The sequence below is a fragment of the Mytilus trossulus genome, chromosome 1 (genome assembly GCF_036588685.1).
Source record: "Mytilus trossulus isolate FHL-02 chromosome 1, PNRI_Mtr1.1.1.hap1, whole genome shotgun sequence".
Classification (NCBI taxonomy): Eukaryota; Metazoa; Mollusca; class Bivalvia; order Mytilida; family Mytilidae; genus Mytilus; species Mytilus trossulus.
Window position 1 is genome coordinate 79,760,796 of NC_086373.1, and position 20,190 is coordinate 79,780,985.

The 20,190-nt window shown below is 33.4% G+C and overlaps 2 protein-coding genes across 2 annotated transcripts in view; one reads left to right on the top strand and one right to left on the bottom strand.

Moving 5' to 3' along the window:
- Window positions 1-20,190, bottom strand: part of LOC134686613 (GDP-fucose protein O-fucosyltransferase 1-like) — a 340,651-nt gene that overhangs the window by 117,610 nt on the left and 202,851 nt on the right. The gene's annotated exons all lie outside the window — the stretch shown is intronic.
- LOC134686560 (uncharacterized) lies at window positions 3,644-13,726 on the top strand. The gene is made up of 2 exons (XM_063546236.1): window positions 3,644-4,265; window positions 7,826-13,726. Exons 1-2 carry the CDS (start codon window positions 3,902-3,904, stop codon window positions 10,033-10,035), a joined length of 2,574 nt encoding a protein of 857 aa, XP_063402306.1. The 5' UTR covers window positions 3,644-3,901; the 3' UTR covers window positions 10,036-13,726.

The following is a 20,190-nucleotide window of genomic DNA, read 5'->3' on the forward strand; positions in this document are numbered from 1 at the left end:
TTTTTTTGAGTTTCCAAATGAATTGTCAAAACCTAATTCTGTATCAAGCAATTTATGTAATGTGATTTACACACAACAAACATGTTTTTCGAGCTCTATCTACGCGGACAACAATATACTGTCATGGAGGTAGGACAGGTGTCTAAAGCAACATTTTGGTCTTTAAAGATTCATGATAGATATAGGAAGATGTGTTGTGAGTGCCAATGAGACAACTCTCCATCCAAATAACAATTTAAAAAGTAAACCATTATAGGTTAAAGTACGGCCTTCAACACGGAGCCTTGGATGATGCATATCATATCTATAACCCATCCAGAGTTTTACTTCGAATTTGTACCAATAAGCTCACATCCTTAATGCATTCGGAAAGAGTATCTACGTCTTCTTTTTTGCGTTTGGCCCATTGCCTGATATACTCGTCAACTGAATCCATTGATTGAAACATTTTAACGTTCTGTGTTTCCAATTGGTCGATTTATGATCATGTTATGTCAGCTTTTGGATAACACATTTCGCAGAGTAGGATTAGTGACATTGTCCATGTCAACAACAATAACGTAGCCTGTCGGGTTGTATATAATAAGGACACTAGAACAGGCATAATCAGAGGAATAAAACTTGGGAGTCGTCAATATTGATATCATGCATCACGTGTTTGTAATGGAAATCTTATTTTTCAATTGTTTAGTATAAGTACTATAATTTATAGGTACAGACTGTACTTTAAAGTGAGGAGGTGTTTTCGAGTGAACTGATTTGTTAAACATATTACCCAATTGATGGCGTAGAGTCCTTTGTTGGTAAAGAAACGTTTAAGAAATGAACTTTTCTCCTTTTCTTTATATTCCAATGCGAAATGGTCTGTATAGTCTATATATAAAAAAGAAGATGTGGTATGATTGCCAATGAGACAACTATCCACAAAAGACCAAAATGACACAAACATTAACAATTATAGGTCACCGTACAGCCTTCAACAATGAGCAAAGCCCATACCGCATATATGACTAGGAATATCCAAAATGATAGCCGTAAGTTTGTTTTTGTTTGAATGGGTGTTTGTAAAGGTGGTTTCCAAACATATACGTTGTACAAAGAATGATTTTTAAAAGGGGTAGTGACTAAAGCTCCGTTCGAGTGTCATTAATAGAGACATACTATTAGTTGATTATGTAGATAACATGCCTTGCAATTGGAAATCCTTATATCAAATGAACTAAAATGAATATTAGTATAGTTTTATATGTTTAACCTTTGTTAGGGTGCAGTCCTAATATTCATTGTCTTTAATTAAGTGGATAGTTGTCTCATTTGCAATCATACCACATTGTTTTTTTTGGGTGATTGGCAGTTACTCATAAACTCTGGCTTTTTGATGCTCTTGTTAGGCAGTTTTATTGCGGAATCAAAACAATATAATATCTTGGTTCTATTTTCATCCACAACAAAGTATAAAAGATGAAAATCTGGTGAGTTCGATATTGAGCAATTATGTTTTAAAAACTAAATAATACAATGTAAAATTTCAAGGTGCTTTTGAATATGGCGAGACAATAGCGAGATGTCAATAAGCAAGGTTTTAAAAACTAAATAATACATGGTAAAATTCCAATGTACTTTTCACTATGGCGAGACAATAGCTAGATGTCAACGCTACCCTACAAAGTCATAAAACTACTGTTATGGGGACCTATCATCTAAATCAAAATTGTTGTGAAGGTAGTTTAAAATATTTACTTATTTACGTATACAAAATGAATATTGAAATTGATGTGATTAAAGTTTGAAAAGGTAATCACTAGACTAGAAACTTTAATTTAAAAAGTTTACACAGCAATTAAGTCAATACACGTTTAAACGTGTGTTTATATTTAGTAGGAGGATGTATCCACAACAGTTAACATATATCTTACATCAATATTTTGATAATACTGTTTGAATAAAATTAATTTGTACTTTTTATGTATAAGTACTTAATTTTTAACTTCATGAAGTTTTATTTTCTTATCATGTCTATTGTGATTTAGTAAGTTTATGAGAGGTAATAGGAAATATAAAGTATAGGAATAACTATTTACAAATTAAAGGAATAAATACGTATTTAAAACAAAAAAAACCAGAAAAATGTTTACTTTTTAAATTTAAAACAAACATATCATAATCATTAAATGTTTGATGATAGAAATATTATAACGAACCACCAATTTTGGTATAATCTATGTTAAACAGGATTGGGAAGATCCACATTATTTTGAATAATCCTTATATCATGTATCCAATATTAGTATAATTTATGTTAAACAGGATTGGAAAGATCCACATTATTTTGAATAATCCTTATATCATGTATCAATCTATATTGATTAAGTTTTAATTTTGCATATAACGATTTTTTGTTGATGTCTCACATGGTGATGTATACTATACGGCAACAGCTATGACTGAAAAATTAATTTCTTGATAAGAAGTTGATAGCCTAAAATTAACTTTCTGAGGTTAATAACGTTTATATTCAGTTTCCATATAAACTGCTAACAGTTCTTAAATGGGGAAATTTTGCCATTTACTAATAACTTAAATTGACTGTAGAAATAGGGAGAGAAAACAACAAGCGATCAACATGTTATAATTTCCTTCGGTCATATACAAGAAGCTCCTTACATTTTTATGTATTTATACATTCTTGGCTTTCAGATGTTTAAATATAAGTGTTTCCGATGATGGCATTTTAATGAAAGAGCTTCGAACACACGGAATTTATAAAGTTTTATTTCGTTTACTTTAATATAGATTGGTTTCTGGATGATAATTGTCTTTATACAAATATGAAGATGAGGAATGATTGCCAATGAGACCACTCTTTGCGAGAGTCTTATGGCAAAAAAACTGATAAACAATTATAGTTCACAGACGGGCTTCAACAATGAGCGAATACCATGCTTACAACTAAACATATTTGAAAGAAATGTGAAATAAGAAAAAAAAACATCGATTTCCTTTTTTTAGATCACGGTCACATTGATAAAAAATACGGTCCGAAAATAGAGATGTTTGTGGTAACTTAAGGGTCTGTAAACTGTCTACCCGTGTTGAGGGGATGCTTCGAAAAGATTTGTCTTTTGTATGGCGTGAACATATGGATATTGTTTATAGATACAAATTTTAATCTAACAATATCCATATATGTTCACTAGTTACTTGGCTCGCTTTACCCCCTGGGAATTACAGTCTACAAGAAGAGGGCTCTACCCAGTGGTCGTGTTGTGAAATAGAAGATCCTTCATAATATGAGATCGGAGAAATAAAAGTAATGATACCAGTTCAAAATTACAAATTCTCGAGACAGAATTCTCTAAAATATATTATTTTTTATGGTCAAGCAACTTTTATATAAGTACTACTTAATTTGTCAAAATCTTTAAAAAGTTAAGTAATCAAAACGTTTAAGTATTATGTCCAGACTAACCATTATACCTACCGTCTTTTATGAAAAATTCTATAATATGTGTATTGACAGAGACATAATATGGGTCATACATGCTGGTCAAAGGTTGTCATTATAACATAAACGCGATTAATTACTACAAAAATTGTATTATCCACTAAGTCAAGTATTTGCAACGTAACATTTAAATGTCCGGATCAATAAAGTATGGGTATTTTGTGCCGGATTATTTTACCCAATATTCACACAGGTAGAACATCTGAGCCGTGTACATAGTACTTAGCATGTCATTAACAGGTACACATGTAGTGTGGAACAGTTATTATTTATTGTAAAAGACATGAAGATACTATGAAGTTTTCGGGAGGCAAATGTTTTGCTGAATTCATCAAGAGATCTATGGAGGACAGGTAAAACATTTCAAACGGCGTCACTGTAACTAAGGTCAGGAAAATGGCGGACCGGTTCAGGACTGTCGATGATGTTTATGCGACAGTTAGAAAGTCACCGCCACAGATTGCTGACATTATATGGGATGACAAACCAAGACATCTTAAAGACTTAATAGTACTGTGTCGAGACCGTATGCCATTTGTGGCCAAAATTCAAAAAGGTACAATTTCGAGTTACGTCCCCGGATGGAGAAGTGACAGCTCAGACTCTCGTTCAGATTCGGAAGATGAAATGGAAAATTTATTACATGTTCTGGAAGTTCGTTGTCGTAAAATAATTATTGTACATCGGATGCAGTGGAACCGACAGCAAGCAGAATATTTACCGTCAGAAAAAGAAATTCAGCTCCCAATAACATACAAAGGTAAACTTTGATATGGTATTGGTTTTATAACTCTTTTCTTTTAACAAACTAATTGATTTATTTTAGCATACATGTTTGAATGTGTCTTTAGAAAGTGGTAATGTGTCCTGTAGGTTTATTTTTCTCACCTTTTTCTTTTGGAACAACTTAATGGGTAGCCTAAGGGATTTATTTCATATAAATCAACCATACCAACAATCACCTTTTAAAAAAGCTTCAAAATACTAATTGTAGCTTCTGGACGAAAACAATGTGTTAGTCAAGAAAAACTACAAACATATTATAAGATGATTATTTTATTTTGACAGCTTGTCACTTTGAAACGTCGGGTAAACATAAGATATGACTCAATAAATAAAAAGATGTCCCGGTTGGACTAGCTGATCATGCCTTTTAAAATTAATGTAAATTTAATTGTTTGCCAACGTATAAAGTATTTGATTATATCAAATATTCCTGAATGTTTGAAACGGTTTGAACAAGACGAACAAATATCCCCAAATGATTTAATTTACTTATCGGTTATCAAATATGCACGAATTACGACTGTACCTCAAATGACTACCCATTATATACATTAAATAGTAGAAATGACATACAAAAGACTTATTGAACTACACTGTTAATGTGAATAACAAAAGGAAAATCATGTCAAAGTGGAGGAATGGACATAAATAAGTAATAATTGATACTCTATTTACGATTTCAGTCTAATAGAACCAATGTATACACACATGCTTATGCGAAATAATCACAAAATACAACGTGCCTTGACTCTTTTTAAAGTCGAATTTAAAACAAATAAGTGCGGTGAAAATTGCCAGAATGTAGGATTTTGCTCCGATTACGATAGAGGTTCTTGATGGTATTATATGCCCCCACAACACAGTCTAAATGCCAGGCGATTTTCCTCCACAACGTATATTAAAAGACTTGATCTTTTAGTACATTTCCTCCTCTATTTCAGTTGGTCTGTATGGCGTACGATGCTTGAGATAAAACTTATGCTTTACGAATGTGATATTTGAATTTGGGAGTGTTGAACAACCACTTTTTATACCTTTAAAAACATGTTTAATGCGGCGTGTAACATTCTGTCACATGCGGCGAAACAACAAGGAACAAACCCCTCACAAAACCCTACAAAAATAGATGCACCAAACTGTGCGTGTTTGTTATAGATAAGAAGGAACACACGGAACACACGGATGTGTCTTTCCTTTCTTTCTGAAATAAGCAATATAAAACTTAATGGTGTATGTATATGGGTTCAAATCCTCAAATTTCAGCTACAAAGGGAAATGGTATGTACGTTTTGTCACATCATTTTCTGATTGGTATTTCCTCCCGCTAAATAGCATTATGTTCTTCTGGGTTTTTGTCTCGTGTGATTGGGAAAAAAAGGTTAATTGGAACTGAAAACAATTGGCATACAAGAAGGTTCACATTAATCTCCATGTTATACCTTTCATTATCATTTTCAAGGTGGGTGTACCATAAAGCCAAAATTCTGACAGTCTGTCGCCATTTAATTTTGCGTTGACAAATCAGTTGGATTTTTTCCTCCTTAAGTACCTATTGACTTTTGTACATTGTTCATCGACACGCAATTTGTATTTCCATTGTAAGTACGAGTCTTATTCTTTTATAATAAAAAAAAAGATGCATCTATCTACAGCGAATTTTTTATTAAACGTTTTTTAGCGCACCGGGGCCTAAGTGTGAGCTTATGCCATCACTTGGAGGCCGTCGTCGTCTGTCGTCGTAAACTTTTTAAAAATCTTCTCCTCTAAAACTACTTGGCCAAATACCTTTAAACTTGAACTAAATGTTCCTTAAGATATCTTATTTATAGATAAACTCGCTGTGGTAAAATATTTAGCATAAAGGGCTAACCCAATGTAAAATCAATATATATTCAAGCCCCATGAACTATTTTTTAATTTCATTTCCTTGGACGTCAAGAATCATAGACACTTTGGCTAAAATTGAACATATGGGTAAAATGCATTTATTTGCTTTTGAAGAAAATATAACAGATACCATTAACATTTAAATGGCATGTTAAAGCCACACATTAATATATATTGAACAGCAAAAACAATCATTGATGAAAGATTAAAGTAAAAAACATAAAAGGTGAGCGATTCAGACTCTTGAGAGCCTCTTGTTTAAACCAGGAACATATCTAGGAGTGGGGGTGGGGTGTATGATTGCGCATAAAAGTCCTGGCAAAATATGCAGATCGTTTATTGTGGCCATCATCCAGTAGAAGTATTGATATACTGTTCCCACTGACCAGCTAGACAATAGTGTGTAACAGTTACCAGTTGAAAAATCTAATTTGAAAGATTACTTTCTTCACCGGTTGGATGTGTGTGCAGTAATACAAATATCATTCAAAAATGTATAACAGTTTACTGTTGTTTCCCTCTATATTGGGACCATAGGAACCAAAAACAATCATATTCATATTTGGAAACAACTTAGTAAATACTTTGGAAGCAATGATTACATTTTCGCTTTAATATCATTATCATTTTATACATGTATGTTTTACGAGTTAAGGCATGATATATTAACTGTTGAACCACATGACAGTTACCTACATGTATGTATGTGAAGTAAAGCAGAACACTACCAAGTTCAATGAATTATACAAAACGGTATTTGAACATATAATTAACCATGTAATTAACTTCATTTTGTCACTACTTATTTAAAGAAATAATTAGACTGTTTTACTAAAAAAATAATTTATTTTACTCCATTGAAAAAGTAGTCAATTAGTATATGAAAAGAATGCAATTGTACATGTTGTAAGGTGTCTAATAAAACAAGTTTAGTTTCCTTTAAAATACTTCAGTACATGATCAGGTTTTATAACCTGGTTTGCAACGCAGTTAAAAAATACAAATGTACGTGTAAAAGATTGGTATATATGTGCTTAAAATATTCGTTTTAGCTCATGATCATGTGGCATAAAATGATTTTGTCATCACATGACATTCGTTGTCGTCAATATAAACTTTTACAATATTTTTTTTCTGAACCAGACTTTTGTGGAATGATTATTAGGGTATCTGAAGTTAAGTCTGTTTTTTTTCTACCTGTCTGTCCACAATCATGATCTCTATGGTTAAAAAAATGTTTGGTTCATCAAATAAGACGGAGCTCACATTGCACAAATAAACTGTATGGGTCGCCTTTATAGCCGTTCTTACATACGTGGCGAAGTACTGTGCTTTATTTTTCCATATTTTATACATTTATTATACTCGCGCTACATCGGGATATCAAATAACATTGGGCCTTTCGTGACGCTCTGCATTTATTGTGTCGTGAAGGTTCCTTAAGTAAATGATTTTTTTTTCTCGAATTGAAGGCGAATGCATTGTTGATTGTTATCAAATCAAAATTGTAAATTTAGGTATTAGATTGTGCTGAATAATTCCATCCAATCATGTTGAAATGTCAGATACTAACAATCTTTTCACCCAAAAGCTATTGCGAATCAGTATCTTAATATAAATCTGATTGTCTTTGGTGTTTACTTGTAGGCTGGTTTGAAGTGCTTCCAGAAGACGGAAGGGCGGTTGAATATTTCGATTCCATACAATCAATAGCAAACGTAAAACCCAAAAAGTTTTTGGTACGGACATCCATAGTTGGATATCACTTAACTAATGAAAATGGTCCAAGTAGCTGGCAGCCTTTAGAAGTGAAACCAGGAGACGTTTTAACCACTGGTATTGTCTACATGGACCAAAAGAAAGGCAAATCTTCAATGCGAACGTTTTTTAAACGAATTCTGAAATCTAGTAAACATCACAAAAAAGACCAAGAACTGAAATATCTGCAATGTTTTGATGATCAGGGTAAAGAAATTATGGTTCCGTTAATAATGACAGGTCTTTTTAGTCCAGTCGGTGATGTGTCGTCATGTAACTATGATGCAGTGTACGAACTTCACGATCTAGTCATGGCATTCAAATTACCAGTTAAAGCACAACTTGTACAGGATATCGAACAAGAAAATCAAACTATTGTACCAAATGGTATGATAATTCTTAAGGGGGTTCAAGATGAAGAAGTGGTTGGTGTTGCTAAATTTTCTACAACGGGAGATAGAAATGCAATGTATGAAATCCCAGCTGATGCTGACATCCGGTTAGTAAAGGGTATGACTAAGAGCAGAAAATCACAGCGGCATCGCGAACATATTGAACAGGATGAAGTAGGATCACCAAACACAGAAATGTTACCAGATCCATTATATATGAATGAAACCTCCGATCCTATGTTACCAATGCGAGTAAAAGTGAACAAAAAATCAAAAGGTAGTGGTATATTAGATAAACTGAGTGTCAGATCAAAAAGTAAAAAAGAACGTGCTAGTTTAAAAGCTTTACAGACTGCGGGTGTATTTTCCTCTAGATTAAGTAAAAGTGATATGAATTTGGAAGATTTTTTTCAAGTAGGGGATGAAGATGAAAACAACGGTGGAACAACTGCAAAAACTGATTCCGCATCAAATAACCCTAAATATATTTCTGAATTTGATTCCATAGATCAGTGTTCAAATAATTTTCAAGACAACTCCAAATCAGCATCATACGGCATGATGCGGCAATATCCTGTGCAAAATCGTGATCTTCCGCCTGTTCCAAATAGCACCTCTTCACCAAGAACGGGTCATTATAGCGATGCTGTTTACGAAGAACTACCTCCAGCACCTCAACCTCCGTCATCACAACATCATAATAAACTATATGGATCACACGGAGATGAAGAAGATGGTTATATGTGTCCAGCTCAGGTCAAACAAAAAATGCGGTCAGAAAATCCATACGGGACAAGTGGTGTTGTAAGAACAAAACCACCAGTTGCTCCTAAAGAAAACGCCAAACAAATTCGTGCTCGTAAAGTACGTAGTGCAATTCCCGGTAACATACCAGACTATGAAGAATTCGATAGTTATTCAAATAATGCAAACAGGAATCAAATATATTCCTCACCATATAGAGCTACGGCACTAGCAGAAACAAAACGAAAAAGTTCATTGGACGAAAGAATATTTAACGATGATCAAAATTTAGAAACGCGATCAATGTCTGATTGGAACCGAACGAAATCGAGATCTCAGAAAAATTTAAATTTCCCAGCTAATGCAACTGTTCGAAGTCACAACTCTCGTCGTATTCGTAATGTGATGGATGTATTCAATTATCATGACTCGATCAATGATCTAAGACAAAGCAAGGAAGCACTCAATTCGGTAGTTCCAAGTAATGTTGATGACTACACTGAAAATGAAGGACTTCGAGAATCTCGTTCTTTTCCAACAGAATATGTTAGGTCTGCTTCATATGTGCTGTCAGGTGACCAGGATACTCGTCGGTATCCACGATCGGCGTCAAATTCTGGTTTTAGTGATATCTATAGAGGAAACGACTCGGCAATATCTGGTGACTATGGATTTCATGGAGACAGCGAGTTTAGTTATAGTGAATACTCGGAATACATTGATGATGGATGGTTACCTCCGAATGATCTAGTTGGCTTAACTGTCAACGAAGTATCCAAATCAATGAGGTATATCGGAATGAAGGACCGTGTTGTAATCAGACTCGCAAACGAACAAATAGACGGAAACTTGCTCTGCTCATTGGACAAAAAGTTATTAAGAGAAGGATTCCCTGAACTGAATGCTTTAGAAATCAAGAAAATAGTTGATTTTATCAATGGTTGGCGACCGAAGAAGAAGTAAATGCCTGGTGCAAACGGGAAATGTCTCTACAGAGTAAAGTGCGACATGCTTAGTCATTTTTCGTATGACTAAGATGGACAAAGTTTCGGTTAAAGACATTTTTTGGATGCTTAAGTGTTGAGATTGACGCGTTAAAACTGACGGGTAATTTATAGCCTTCACGATAAACTTATGATTTAGTTATAAAGGCAGCAAAAATGCAGGCAGCCTCAAGACGTTTGACGTACGAAATGGCAAATTTACACAGTAGAGTGCGAGTCTAAACTAAAGGGTACATGTATCATCATTAATATATTGTCTTTTTTTTTAATTTGATAAGTTCGAGGGTAAGGTATTTCTAAGTAATGTATTTTAGAAACATGACTGCAATTTTTGTAAGACTTACTTTTTAAGGACAGATAAATTATGCACATATAACGCAATAACACAAATTTTATAATAGAAAATATATTTAATAATAGTTCTAGTCAGCTTTGTAATATGTGTAGATTTTCAAATTTTTAAGTCATAAGGCCAGTATGACATATTGCCACCATTTTTTCCACAGTCACTTGCCTCGGAAATCTTTTCCCCTATATACCTTGATTATTTTAAAGTACGTATATAGAAAAAAAAATCTGAGACAAGTGTCTGCATTTTTCGTCGGTTAAAACGGTTTTCATTGTTTCAATATTCACACTTTGCTTTATCAGTCTTGGTGATCATTATTTCGGAATATTCTACTCACAAACCAACATAACTGCTGTTACTAATTTAAAAATGGAAATCAAATTTGCTGATTATATAAAATCTTTTTCGGTTTAACCGTCACTGGGAATAAACGTTCTGAGCCAATATTTTACACGGTCGCAGATGTACTACTTTAAAACACGGAGACACATGTGAAAAAACGCGTTAAAGAATGTCCAGAAACAATTCGGAACAACTATGTCTGAAGAGCAAAGATCCCTTTTATTCTATAACTAACCATACTAGTGTACGTGGTAAATAGGTACAATGTCCTAAGCACTCTTCGAATAAAACTTACTGGAACTAAAAGTCCACTGGTCAACAATTGGCATCTACTTAATGGAAGTAAATTTTAAAGGAATTTTGAAGAATTTTCTTCTTTTAATGATTAACGAGACTAATTCGTCAATTGTTTTCTCAGATTTCAGAATTTGAAATAAAGCTGTATAAATCTGTTAAATGTTAATCACATAGCTCTGGTTGCTTCAGAAATACGGTTTTATCATAAAATAAAAAATACTACGAAAGGTTAGAAAAAAATGTATAAACGATTCAATTTAGAGTCGACTTCATTGAAAACTTTGATTTCGATCAACAAGATTTCGAATAAAGTATTTTCAAAGTTTACAATGATTTCGTAATCACAACCCGCATTTCTTCAACTATTTGCGCAATTTTTTTTATATGTTTGCATTTAGTTGGTATAAAATTTTGACTAATGTAAGAATCTTTTCTGCCATGAACGCGGGCATTCGTGTTATACTGATATATTTTAGTCTACTGTTAGTTTTAATGAATGTATCATTATTTATACTATTAAGAATATGATTTATCACTTGTTAGATCATGCATACATGTATTGTTATATATTTTATAACTGTTATGTAACAAACCATGACATTCTTATGTTTTATTTTAAGTTAATATTAACAATGATTTATTTTTAAATATGAAATTAGTTGATTAAATTCTGACGTTATCTCGACTTTTTCTATATATGATATTCCATTGTACGTAAAACAGAGACTCTCGTAGACTTCTTCAAGATTTTGTGCTTTTACTCGTATATACCGCTTGTATTTTTTTTAAAGAAGCAGCAACTAGTCGTCTTTGGTTCAACCTTGCTTGGTTTTTAAACTAAAGGACTTACGAATGCACTTCACAACCCTACCCCGCAAGACAAATAACAAAACGCCTCTGTATTTTTACAAAGTCATGGACGGATTACTAGTATCATTGATCAAACATAAAAATCAATTAGGTATAGATATTTCGGGAGGCCAAGATCTATATAGTTTACTATAGACAGCGCAGAATTGGGAGCATTTACACATTCAACCGAATTATACCCCTACTCGCAGTGGCAGAAGTCCGATAAATTTTTAATGTTTTTGATGTCGTAAAAATTAAATACAATGCCGTCTTCTTTTCTAGGCTTACCGAATTAGACTTGATGGGATTCGTGTTGCTCATTCTTTATTTTTGTCGAGCCTCCGACTTTTGTCGAAAAAGCGAGACATACCGAACCTATATTCCGTCGTCGGGGGCGTGCACCAATATTAACGCAGTCTCTGTGGTTATTTAAAAGTCTTTTGAAATTTTTATTACTTTTTTAAACTATCCTGGATTTCTACCAAACTTGGACAGCCGCTCGTTTATTATCAAGATAGTATCTACATGTAGAAGGAAATTTGTAAACTTATATTTCCTGTTTTTCCGTATGTTACTTATATATATTGACGTAGTTTTTATTTTCCATTTAACATTACATGCAATGCAAATTACAGTTAAAGTTCCTAAAACACTTATTATAGCTTCATAAAGTAGGCGAGACACTGGGTTCCGCGGAAATCTTACATTTTTTTCTTAAACAGGACCCATGCTGTTGTTTTGCTCTTATCTACACGCGGCTAAGTTACAATCATCGGGTGGCAAGTTCAGAAAGACGCAGTGATTGTTGTTACCACATATAGGATTCAGGTGTATCATACACTAACTGATTATTTCATGCGTTTTTCAAATTGCCTTAAAAAATAGAATGACATTTACAAAATGCCTGCAATTCATTTTTTTGAATGAATTATTTAAAAACACTTAACTATTGAAAGTGCAGAACAACAAAATAGTATTACTTATCATAAGTACTGAATTTTAAGGCTTGCATTCGTTAAAGTTTGTACTGAATTATGCACCCACAAGAACCGAACTAGTCAATTATTTATAATTTCACATTTTGGTGGCAGGATCTGTTACACTTTTGTCCTGATTTTTTGCAAATACATCGTTTAATGTAAAATCAAGTCTTCAGCAAAACAACCACGGTTTGTGAAACCTGAACTAGCACACTTTCAGCTTTGTCAATTGTGACGGACAATACTTTTTCTGACAAAAGACTAACACTGGATTGTGTTTTGCTGAATGCACATCCATGGATATCTTGTTTTGCATGTGTTTCCCATGGATTCAAGTCTTATTTGCATGATCAGATTGCCCTAGTTTTTCTTAGCAGAGAAATTATCAAGCTGAAGCAGATATGTGCATGTCGAGCGATGCATGAATATCAGGAGACGCTTACAATGTTGATGTACCATTATTGTCTCTTATTGTTATTTAACAAGATTTCACAACGATCAACTTCTGTTAATTGATGTACAATAAGACAACAATATTTGTTATTTAGAATTATTAAATTATTGTATGGTGTATGTGTCTGTCTGCATGGTTTGGAGTTATCTGACATTGGTCTTATTGTCATGAATCTTCGATAAGTTTAGGTTTATGTGATACTTATGGTAAAATAATACCATTTAGAATTTATGCTTAAAATCAATCAATAATTTGGTAGTTTTGATTTCGTGGATACCAATAAACCTTTTATTGGTCATTTATTGTTCACAAATTGAATTATCGAGCCTGTGTCGCTCACCTTTATTAATGTGCATCTTCTACAATGGCCAACTCATACATTCTGCTGTTGTTTTTTTATTTTGGTCGGGTTGTTGTCTCTTTGACACATTCCCCATTTCCATTCTCAATTTTATTTCCCATTTGAGAGCTTTTGACTTGCCGTCTCTTTTACATATATGTTGTGTTTCCTTATGTTTATATTAGACTAGTCTATAGTTCATGACTAGAATCCCTTTTTTTGTGATCTTTATTCTGTTTACTATTTTTTTTCTTTATCTTCTGGTATAGCGTTTGCCAAAAATACATTTGCAAAGTAAAAAATACATAAGGGCAAACACTCACATAAGGACTTTAATGGAAGAATTATATATATATGATGGCTCGTTTCCACATTGAAACATTTTCAAATGTGTGGAAAAATTTCGGGGTACGAAGTGAGATTCCTTTTGAAATTTCCCCAAACTTTGTATAACAAGAAACCTTCATGGTGGTGTGGCTTTTCGAGGTAAAAGTATGCCTTTTTTACACAAATGTTCTCTGGTAATTCAGTAATTTGTAAGTTTTATTAGATATGGTTCAAATCAGCGGCGACCAGTCACGTGTTAATAGAACTCACACGTCTTATTTCACTGCTATGGGAGGTTTTTTTTACATAAATATTGATATTCACCTTTTTTGTATCTAAAAAAATGAAATTTATAATCAATAAAATTTTATTATATTCTTTGAAATATATTTCTTCCTCAATATATAAATGTTTCCGAATTGTAATGGTTTGATTCTCTCTCATTTATGTGTATGCAATAAACAAATATTTTCATTTTTTATTATCAATGTTTATAGTTTGGCACGATGGCATCATGCGAAATAATCGACATTTTCTTATTCACGTTTTATTGCTACAAAGTCTTTCTTTTCAGCTTAATGTATAATTGTTAAAATCAGCCTCTTTTCTATTTAATTATTGAATTTGAAATATGACATTTAGAAATTAGTTATTGCAGCACATGAAAACTTTTCATACAATCTGCGGTATAATGTTAAAATTTTAATGAGAAGTATTTCTTCTTGTCGTCTGGCTGATTTATTCATTTTAGATTGACTTCATACATGCAATTTTTAGGAAACTATGATAATTCTTTTATCTATTTATTCCGCTTTAAAGATGACGTCCTCTCATTGATAAATAATTCATATTTGGAAAAGTTGAATGCATCTGTCCCTTTCAACAACAAATTTATATTTTGACATTAATCTAGAAACTAACAATGAAGATCGGCTAAAAGAACTAAACTTGACGATAAAGAGGGAAGATTTCAGTACTCCTATATTGCAAGACTTTCCATTTCTAAGCAGCATCACTACTAAAGTGCCTCCATACACTTTAAATATCTCCAATATGATACGATAATTTAGAGCGTGCGTGTCTTGAGATTATGTTATAGAGTATTAGTCTTACCGAGAACTTACAGTTAAGTCTGCCTCATAGCTTGACTTACATATAGAAATTGACAATGAAGGTCGGTTTAGTTTTCTATGTTGTGTCATGTGTACTATTGTTTTTCTGTTTGTCTTTTTCATTTGTGGCCATGGCGTTGTCAGTTTGTTTTAGATTTATGAGTTTGCTGTCCCTTTGGTATCTTTCGCCCCTCTTTTGAAAACAAACCTTTACGACAAAAGAGATGATTTCGGCTTCCCAATTATGAACTTTCCATTTCTATGTAGTAACATTCCAGGTGAGATACATACGGAGTATATATATCTCAATTGATAGGATATTCTAGGGCTTGTATTTCATATCACGAGTTTCTAAATAGAGTGTTGCTGATTACAAGGAAGATTATTAAACCAAGTTCGGTAAGGGCCATATTTGGCCCCGTTTATAACATTGAATGGTATAAGATAAAATATGTTTTGAATTGTCTTAAAGACATATGAGAAAGTAAAATATAACTATTTGTGTCAATGTTTTACTCTACAGCGTTGGTTTCTACATCCAAAATAGGATAAACTCAGAGATTTTGACGAACGTTTACCAAATTGGCCGGATTTCAACCAGATTTAGGAACAGGAAACATAGAGCGCAGTCATCGACAAACTAAATATTTTCGTTAAACATGTAAAAAGTCATAACAAACATTGTGTTCAAAGATATTTTTTGTCGACGTTTGCGCTCTATGTTTCCTGTCGAAGAATCAATGTAAAATTTACCAAGTACTGTTTGTGACGTCAAAAGTACAACCATGAGCGTTAATTTTCAACAAAAAGGCTTATTTCCAATCTAGTCAATGTGATCGAATGTATTAACTAAGATTCGTCGTGATATTATTTAATAATTCCTAATTTGAAATTTAAGGTATATAATAGGGTAATTTTAGGGCCTTATCGAACCTACTCCTTTTACGGATGTCATCACGATTTGGTTGACCGTTATGGAATGACCGCTTTTACGATGATATTGGATATGTTATGTCGTAGCTTCAATACCGTTCTTCACTTATCATGAATGATACCTACCGAATTAGACTTTACCGGGTTTGTAATAACATGATCAACACGATGGTTACCACATGTGGAGCAGGATCTGCTTACCATTCAAGAGCGCATGAGATCACTCCAGTTTTTGTTGGGATTCATGTTGCTTTATAGTCTTTATTTTTCTATGTTGTGTCTTGTGTACTATTATTTGTTTGTCTGTCTTTTTCATTTTAAACCATGGCGTTTTCAGTTTATTTTCGATCTATGAGCTTGAATGTCCCTTTGGTATCTTTCGCTTCTCTTTTACAAGGAAGCTATGCAACTAAGGGTTCCTATTGGTTTTAAAGTTTAATGGACGCTATAACATGTATTATAGGTTGACTATAATCGAGTAACTGAATCACATATGGCTACGGAAATTTTCCAATTGTCGTAGCCTATCGTCTCCAATCCTTGATTATAATTCATAAAAGTTTTAATTGTCACGAGCAACACGGTTATTGCCACTCTAGTAGAGAAGGATCTGCTTTACCTACTGGAGCATCTCAGACCATCCCCGGTTATGGGCGGAGTTCATGTTGCTCAGTCCTTCGATTTCTGCGAAGTTTTTTTGTAGTTGCTTGTATATTATATGCTGATGTTGGCAGTTGGTTCCTTTCTTGGTTAAAACGGTTCTTACTTCTGGCCCGGCTATCGTTTGGCGTCAAATACTTGTCCTGATCTATGTATACAATATAATGTTGTATTTTAAACAGCATGCATAACCTTTTATGTTTCCTGCAGTCATTAAGGCTGTTACATTTTGATTATTTTACCATGTTTGTTACAAAGCCAGGTGTGCGTTCTTTATACTTGTTGTTTACAAATGTGTCTGATCTTTTCTGCACTTGTTCATTGCCTTTATTTTGGTCTGTTTTATTGTTTCCCATGCAGTATATTCAAATAAGGTCTTACTATTATTGAAAATGCTGCTGATTTAATCGTTTTAATGCAGTCTTTTAGGTTCCTTCTTATCAAGCCTAGTGGTTTGTTGTAGTGTTGTCAACGGTTAACCGGTTAACCGGTTAATCGTTCGAACGACCGAATACCGAATACCAAAAACGCTAACCGGTTAACCGGACTTTTTTCAATTTCGATAGATTTGATATAAATTTGTGTTGAAAATCAAATCATTTAATAGTTATATTTAAAAATTGTCGTCGTGGTAATTAGTTTGGCAGATCAATTGTCCAGTATATTGATTGCTATTGTTAATCCTAAAACATAAAATTAATTAGAGTTCGGGGTAGGATCTTAAAAAAACATAATTAGTAAACATGTTTTTTTAACAGTAACTTTAAATCAGAAATGAGATTTAATTTTACTAATAACTTCATTATTTCGTTTTCGATCTTAAATTATTGTGTAAACCTTAATTTAAATGTGCAACCTCCGTAGTGCAAGGGTTAGTCTTACTTTAAATCCGAAAACACACTCCATTATTTTCGGAGACAACAAGAGAAAAGGAAAGAATAATCGGTTTCAGACATATGACATATTCAGTTCTACGAGATTAAGATTGTTTTTTTGATTTTTTAATCTGAAGTTGGTACAAACGCTATAGTTTGATACGGTGTTTTTGATTATTAAAAGTCAAACTTTGCCAGGATCCCTCACAGACAAGCCTTATAATGCTAAAGGAAAAAAATAATTCTAAAAGCGTATTTATGACTTGGATGAAAGGTTGTCAAATTGACACTCATACCACATCTAATATCTATGTGTAGGGTTCTATTGATAAGGCTTTCAAACACCAACTTAAATTATCGGTTAACCGGTTAATCGGTCGAACGATTATCCGAGTAACCGGTTAGGCAAAAGTGTACGAATTGACAACACTAGTTTGTGGCCTTTAATCAATGTATTGCCAGGTTAGATTATAGCCGACTGATACTCATAAATTTACTAGCTTCAATGGTGTCTAGTGTGTGTCCATGTAGTTTGTAATTATTTGGAACTAATGGACGGTTCAAGATGAATTGTATTCGGATTACAATGCATTTTTTCGCATTGTAGCTTATTTGCCATTTTCCCCAGTCCTGTAATGACGTCATGTCACTTTCTTTTTGGTTATTTATGGTTCTATGGAGGAGTCTGTCTTGTAGGAAGGATCTTATCCACTTGTTGTTTAGGGTTAACTCCGTTATACTCAAGTTTATGTAGGAGGCACCTTATGAAATGCTTTTAAGAAATTTAGTAGGATGATATATACGTGGCGGTTACTTTTTAATTATGATGCAATAACATGAATGGTGATTAGTTGGGATCCACAAGATCGTCGTTTGCGGAATCCCTGTTGTGTGTTTGTAAGAATTTAGTTTTTTTGTCAAAGTGGTTTATTACATTGCTATGTACAATGTGTTCTAGGACTAAGCACGTAATTGAAGGTAGTGATACATGTCTGTAGTTTGATGCTTAATGTCTTTCATCCTTTTTGAAAAGTGAAACTGCATTTGCATCTTTCAAATCTGGAGAGACTTCTCCGATTTTTGAGGGATGCTGGTACAGTTCGGTCAGAATTGGAACAATTGGTTCTGCTGCTGATTTTAGTATACATGATGGTGTATCATATGGTCCAGTTGCCTTATCTTTGTGAACTCATTTTACATTGATTTGTATATACGTCATGGTGGCATATGGACTTTTCCCTTTATTGGGGAAATTTTTAAGGTTTTCTTTTTTGAATAGGGACTGTAAGTGGTCGTTAAGGATGTGCTTTAATTTGCTTTTGTTATCGCTTTGGAGGGAATCCAATTTTGTTTTTAATGGTGCTGCTTCTGTTCCTGGCCTTTGATTTTAATAAAGGACCAGAATTGTTTTAGAATTGTCCTTGTAATTGGAGCTGACTGCTTCCATGTATTTCTTATTGGCTTGTCTGACTTGCTATTGTACTTATGTCTTAGTCTCTTGTATATGTCTTTGTCTTTTTTCTTTTAAATTTTCCTAGCTTTCATGTGTGTATTTTGTTTTTGGCTGATCTTACGTCTTATTGCTGTTTTCATCTATTGGTGAGTGTGTCTACCTTGAAACGTGTTTGTTTGTGCTCACTTATCTAATTTTATTTTATGATTTTTGTAGAGCCTGCAACTTTTGTTGCAGAAAGCTCGACATAGGGATAGTGATCCGGCAGCGGCGGCGGCGTTAGCTTACTTCTTAAAAGCTTTATATTTTAGAAGGTAGAAGACCAGGATGCTTCATACTTTGTATATAAATGCCTCATGTTACGAACTTTCCGTCAGTCACATGACCAATGTCCTTGACCTCATTTTCATGGTTCAGTAACTACTTGAAAAAAAGTTAAGATTTTTTGTAATGTTAATTTCTCTCTTATTATAAGTAATTGGATAACTATATTTGGTATGTGCGTATCTTGCAAGGTCCTCATGCCAGTCAGACAGTTTTCACTAGACCTCGACCTCATTTCATGGATCAGTGAACAAGGTTAAGTTTTGGTGGTCAAGTCCATATCTCAGATACTATAAGCAATAGGTCTAGTATATTCGGTGTATGGAAGGACTGAAACGTGTACATGTCCAACTGGCAGGTGTTATTTGACCTTGACCTCATTTTTAATGGTTCAGTGGTTATAGTTAAGTTTTTGTGTTTTGGTATGTTTTTCTTATACTTTATGCAATAGGTTTACTATATTTGGTGTATGGAATGATTGTAAGGTGTACATGTCTAACTGACAGGTGTCATCTGACCTTGACCTCATTTTCATGGTTCAATGGTCAAAGTTAAGTTTTTGAGTTGTGGTCTATTTTTCTAATACTTTATGCATTAGGTCAACTATATTTGGTGTATGGAAATATTTTATGATCTATATGTCTGTTATGCAGGTTTTATTTGACCTTGACCTTATTTTCACGGTCCATTGCTAAGTGTTAAGCGTTTGTGTTTTGGTCTGTTTTTCTTAATTTATAAGCAATAAGTCAACTATATTTGTTGTATTGAAGAATTGTTAGCTGTACATGTCTGCCTGGCATGGTTCATCTGACCTTG

Coding starts and splice junctions, on each gene's coding strand:
- LOC134686560 (XM_063546236.1), top strand. CDS start 3,902: ATGGCGGACCGGTTCAGGACTGTCGATGATGTTTATGCGACAGTTAGA. Junction 4,266..7,825: donor GCTCCCAATAACATACAAAG/GTAAACTTTGAT, acceptor GTTTACTTGTAG/GCTGGTTTGAAGTGCTTCCA.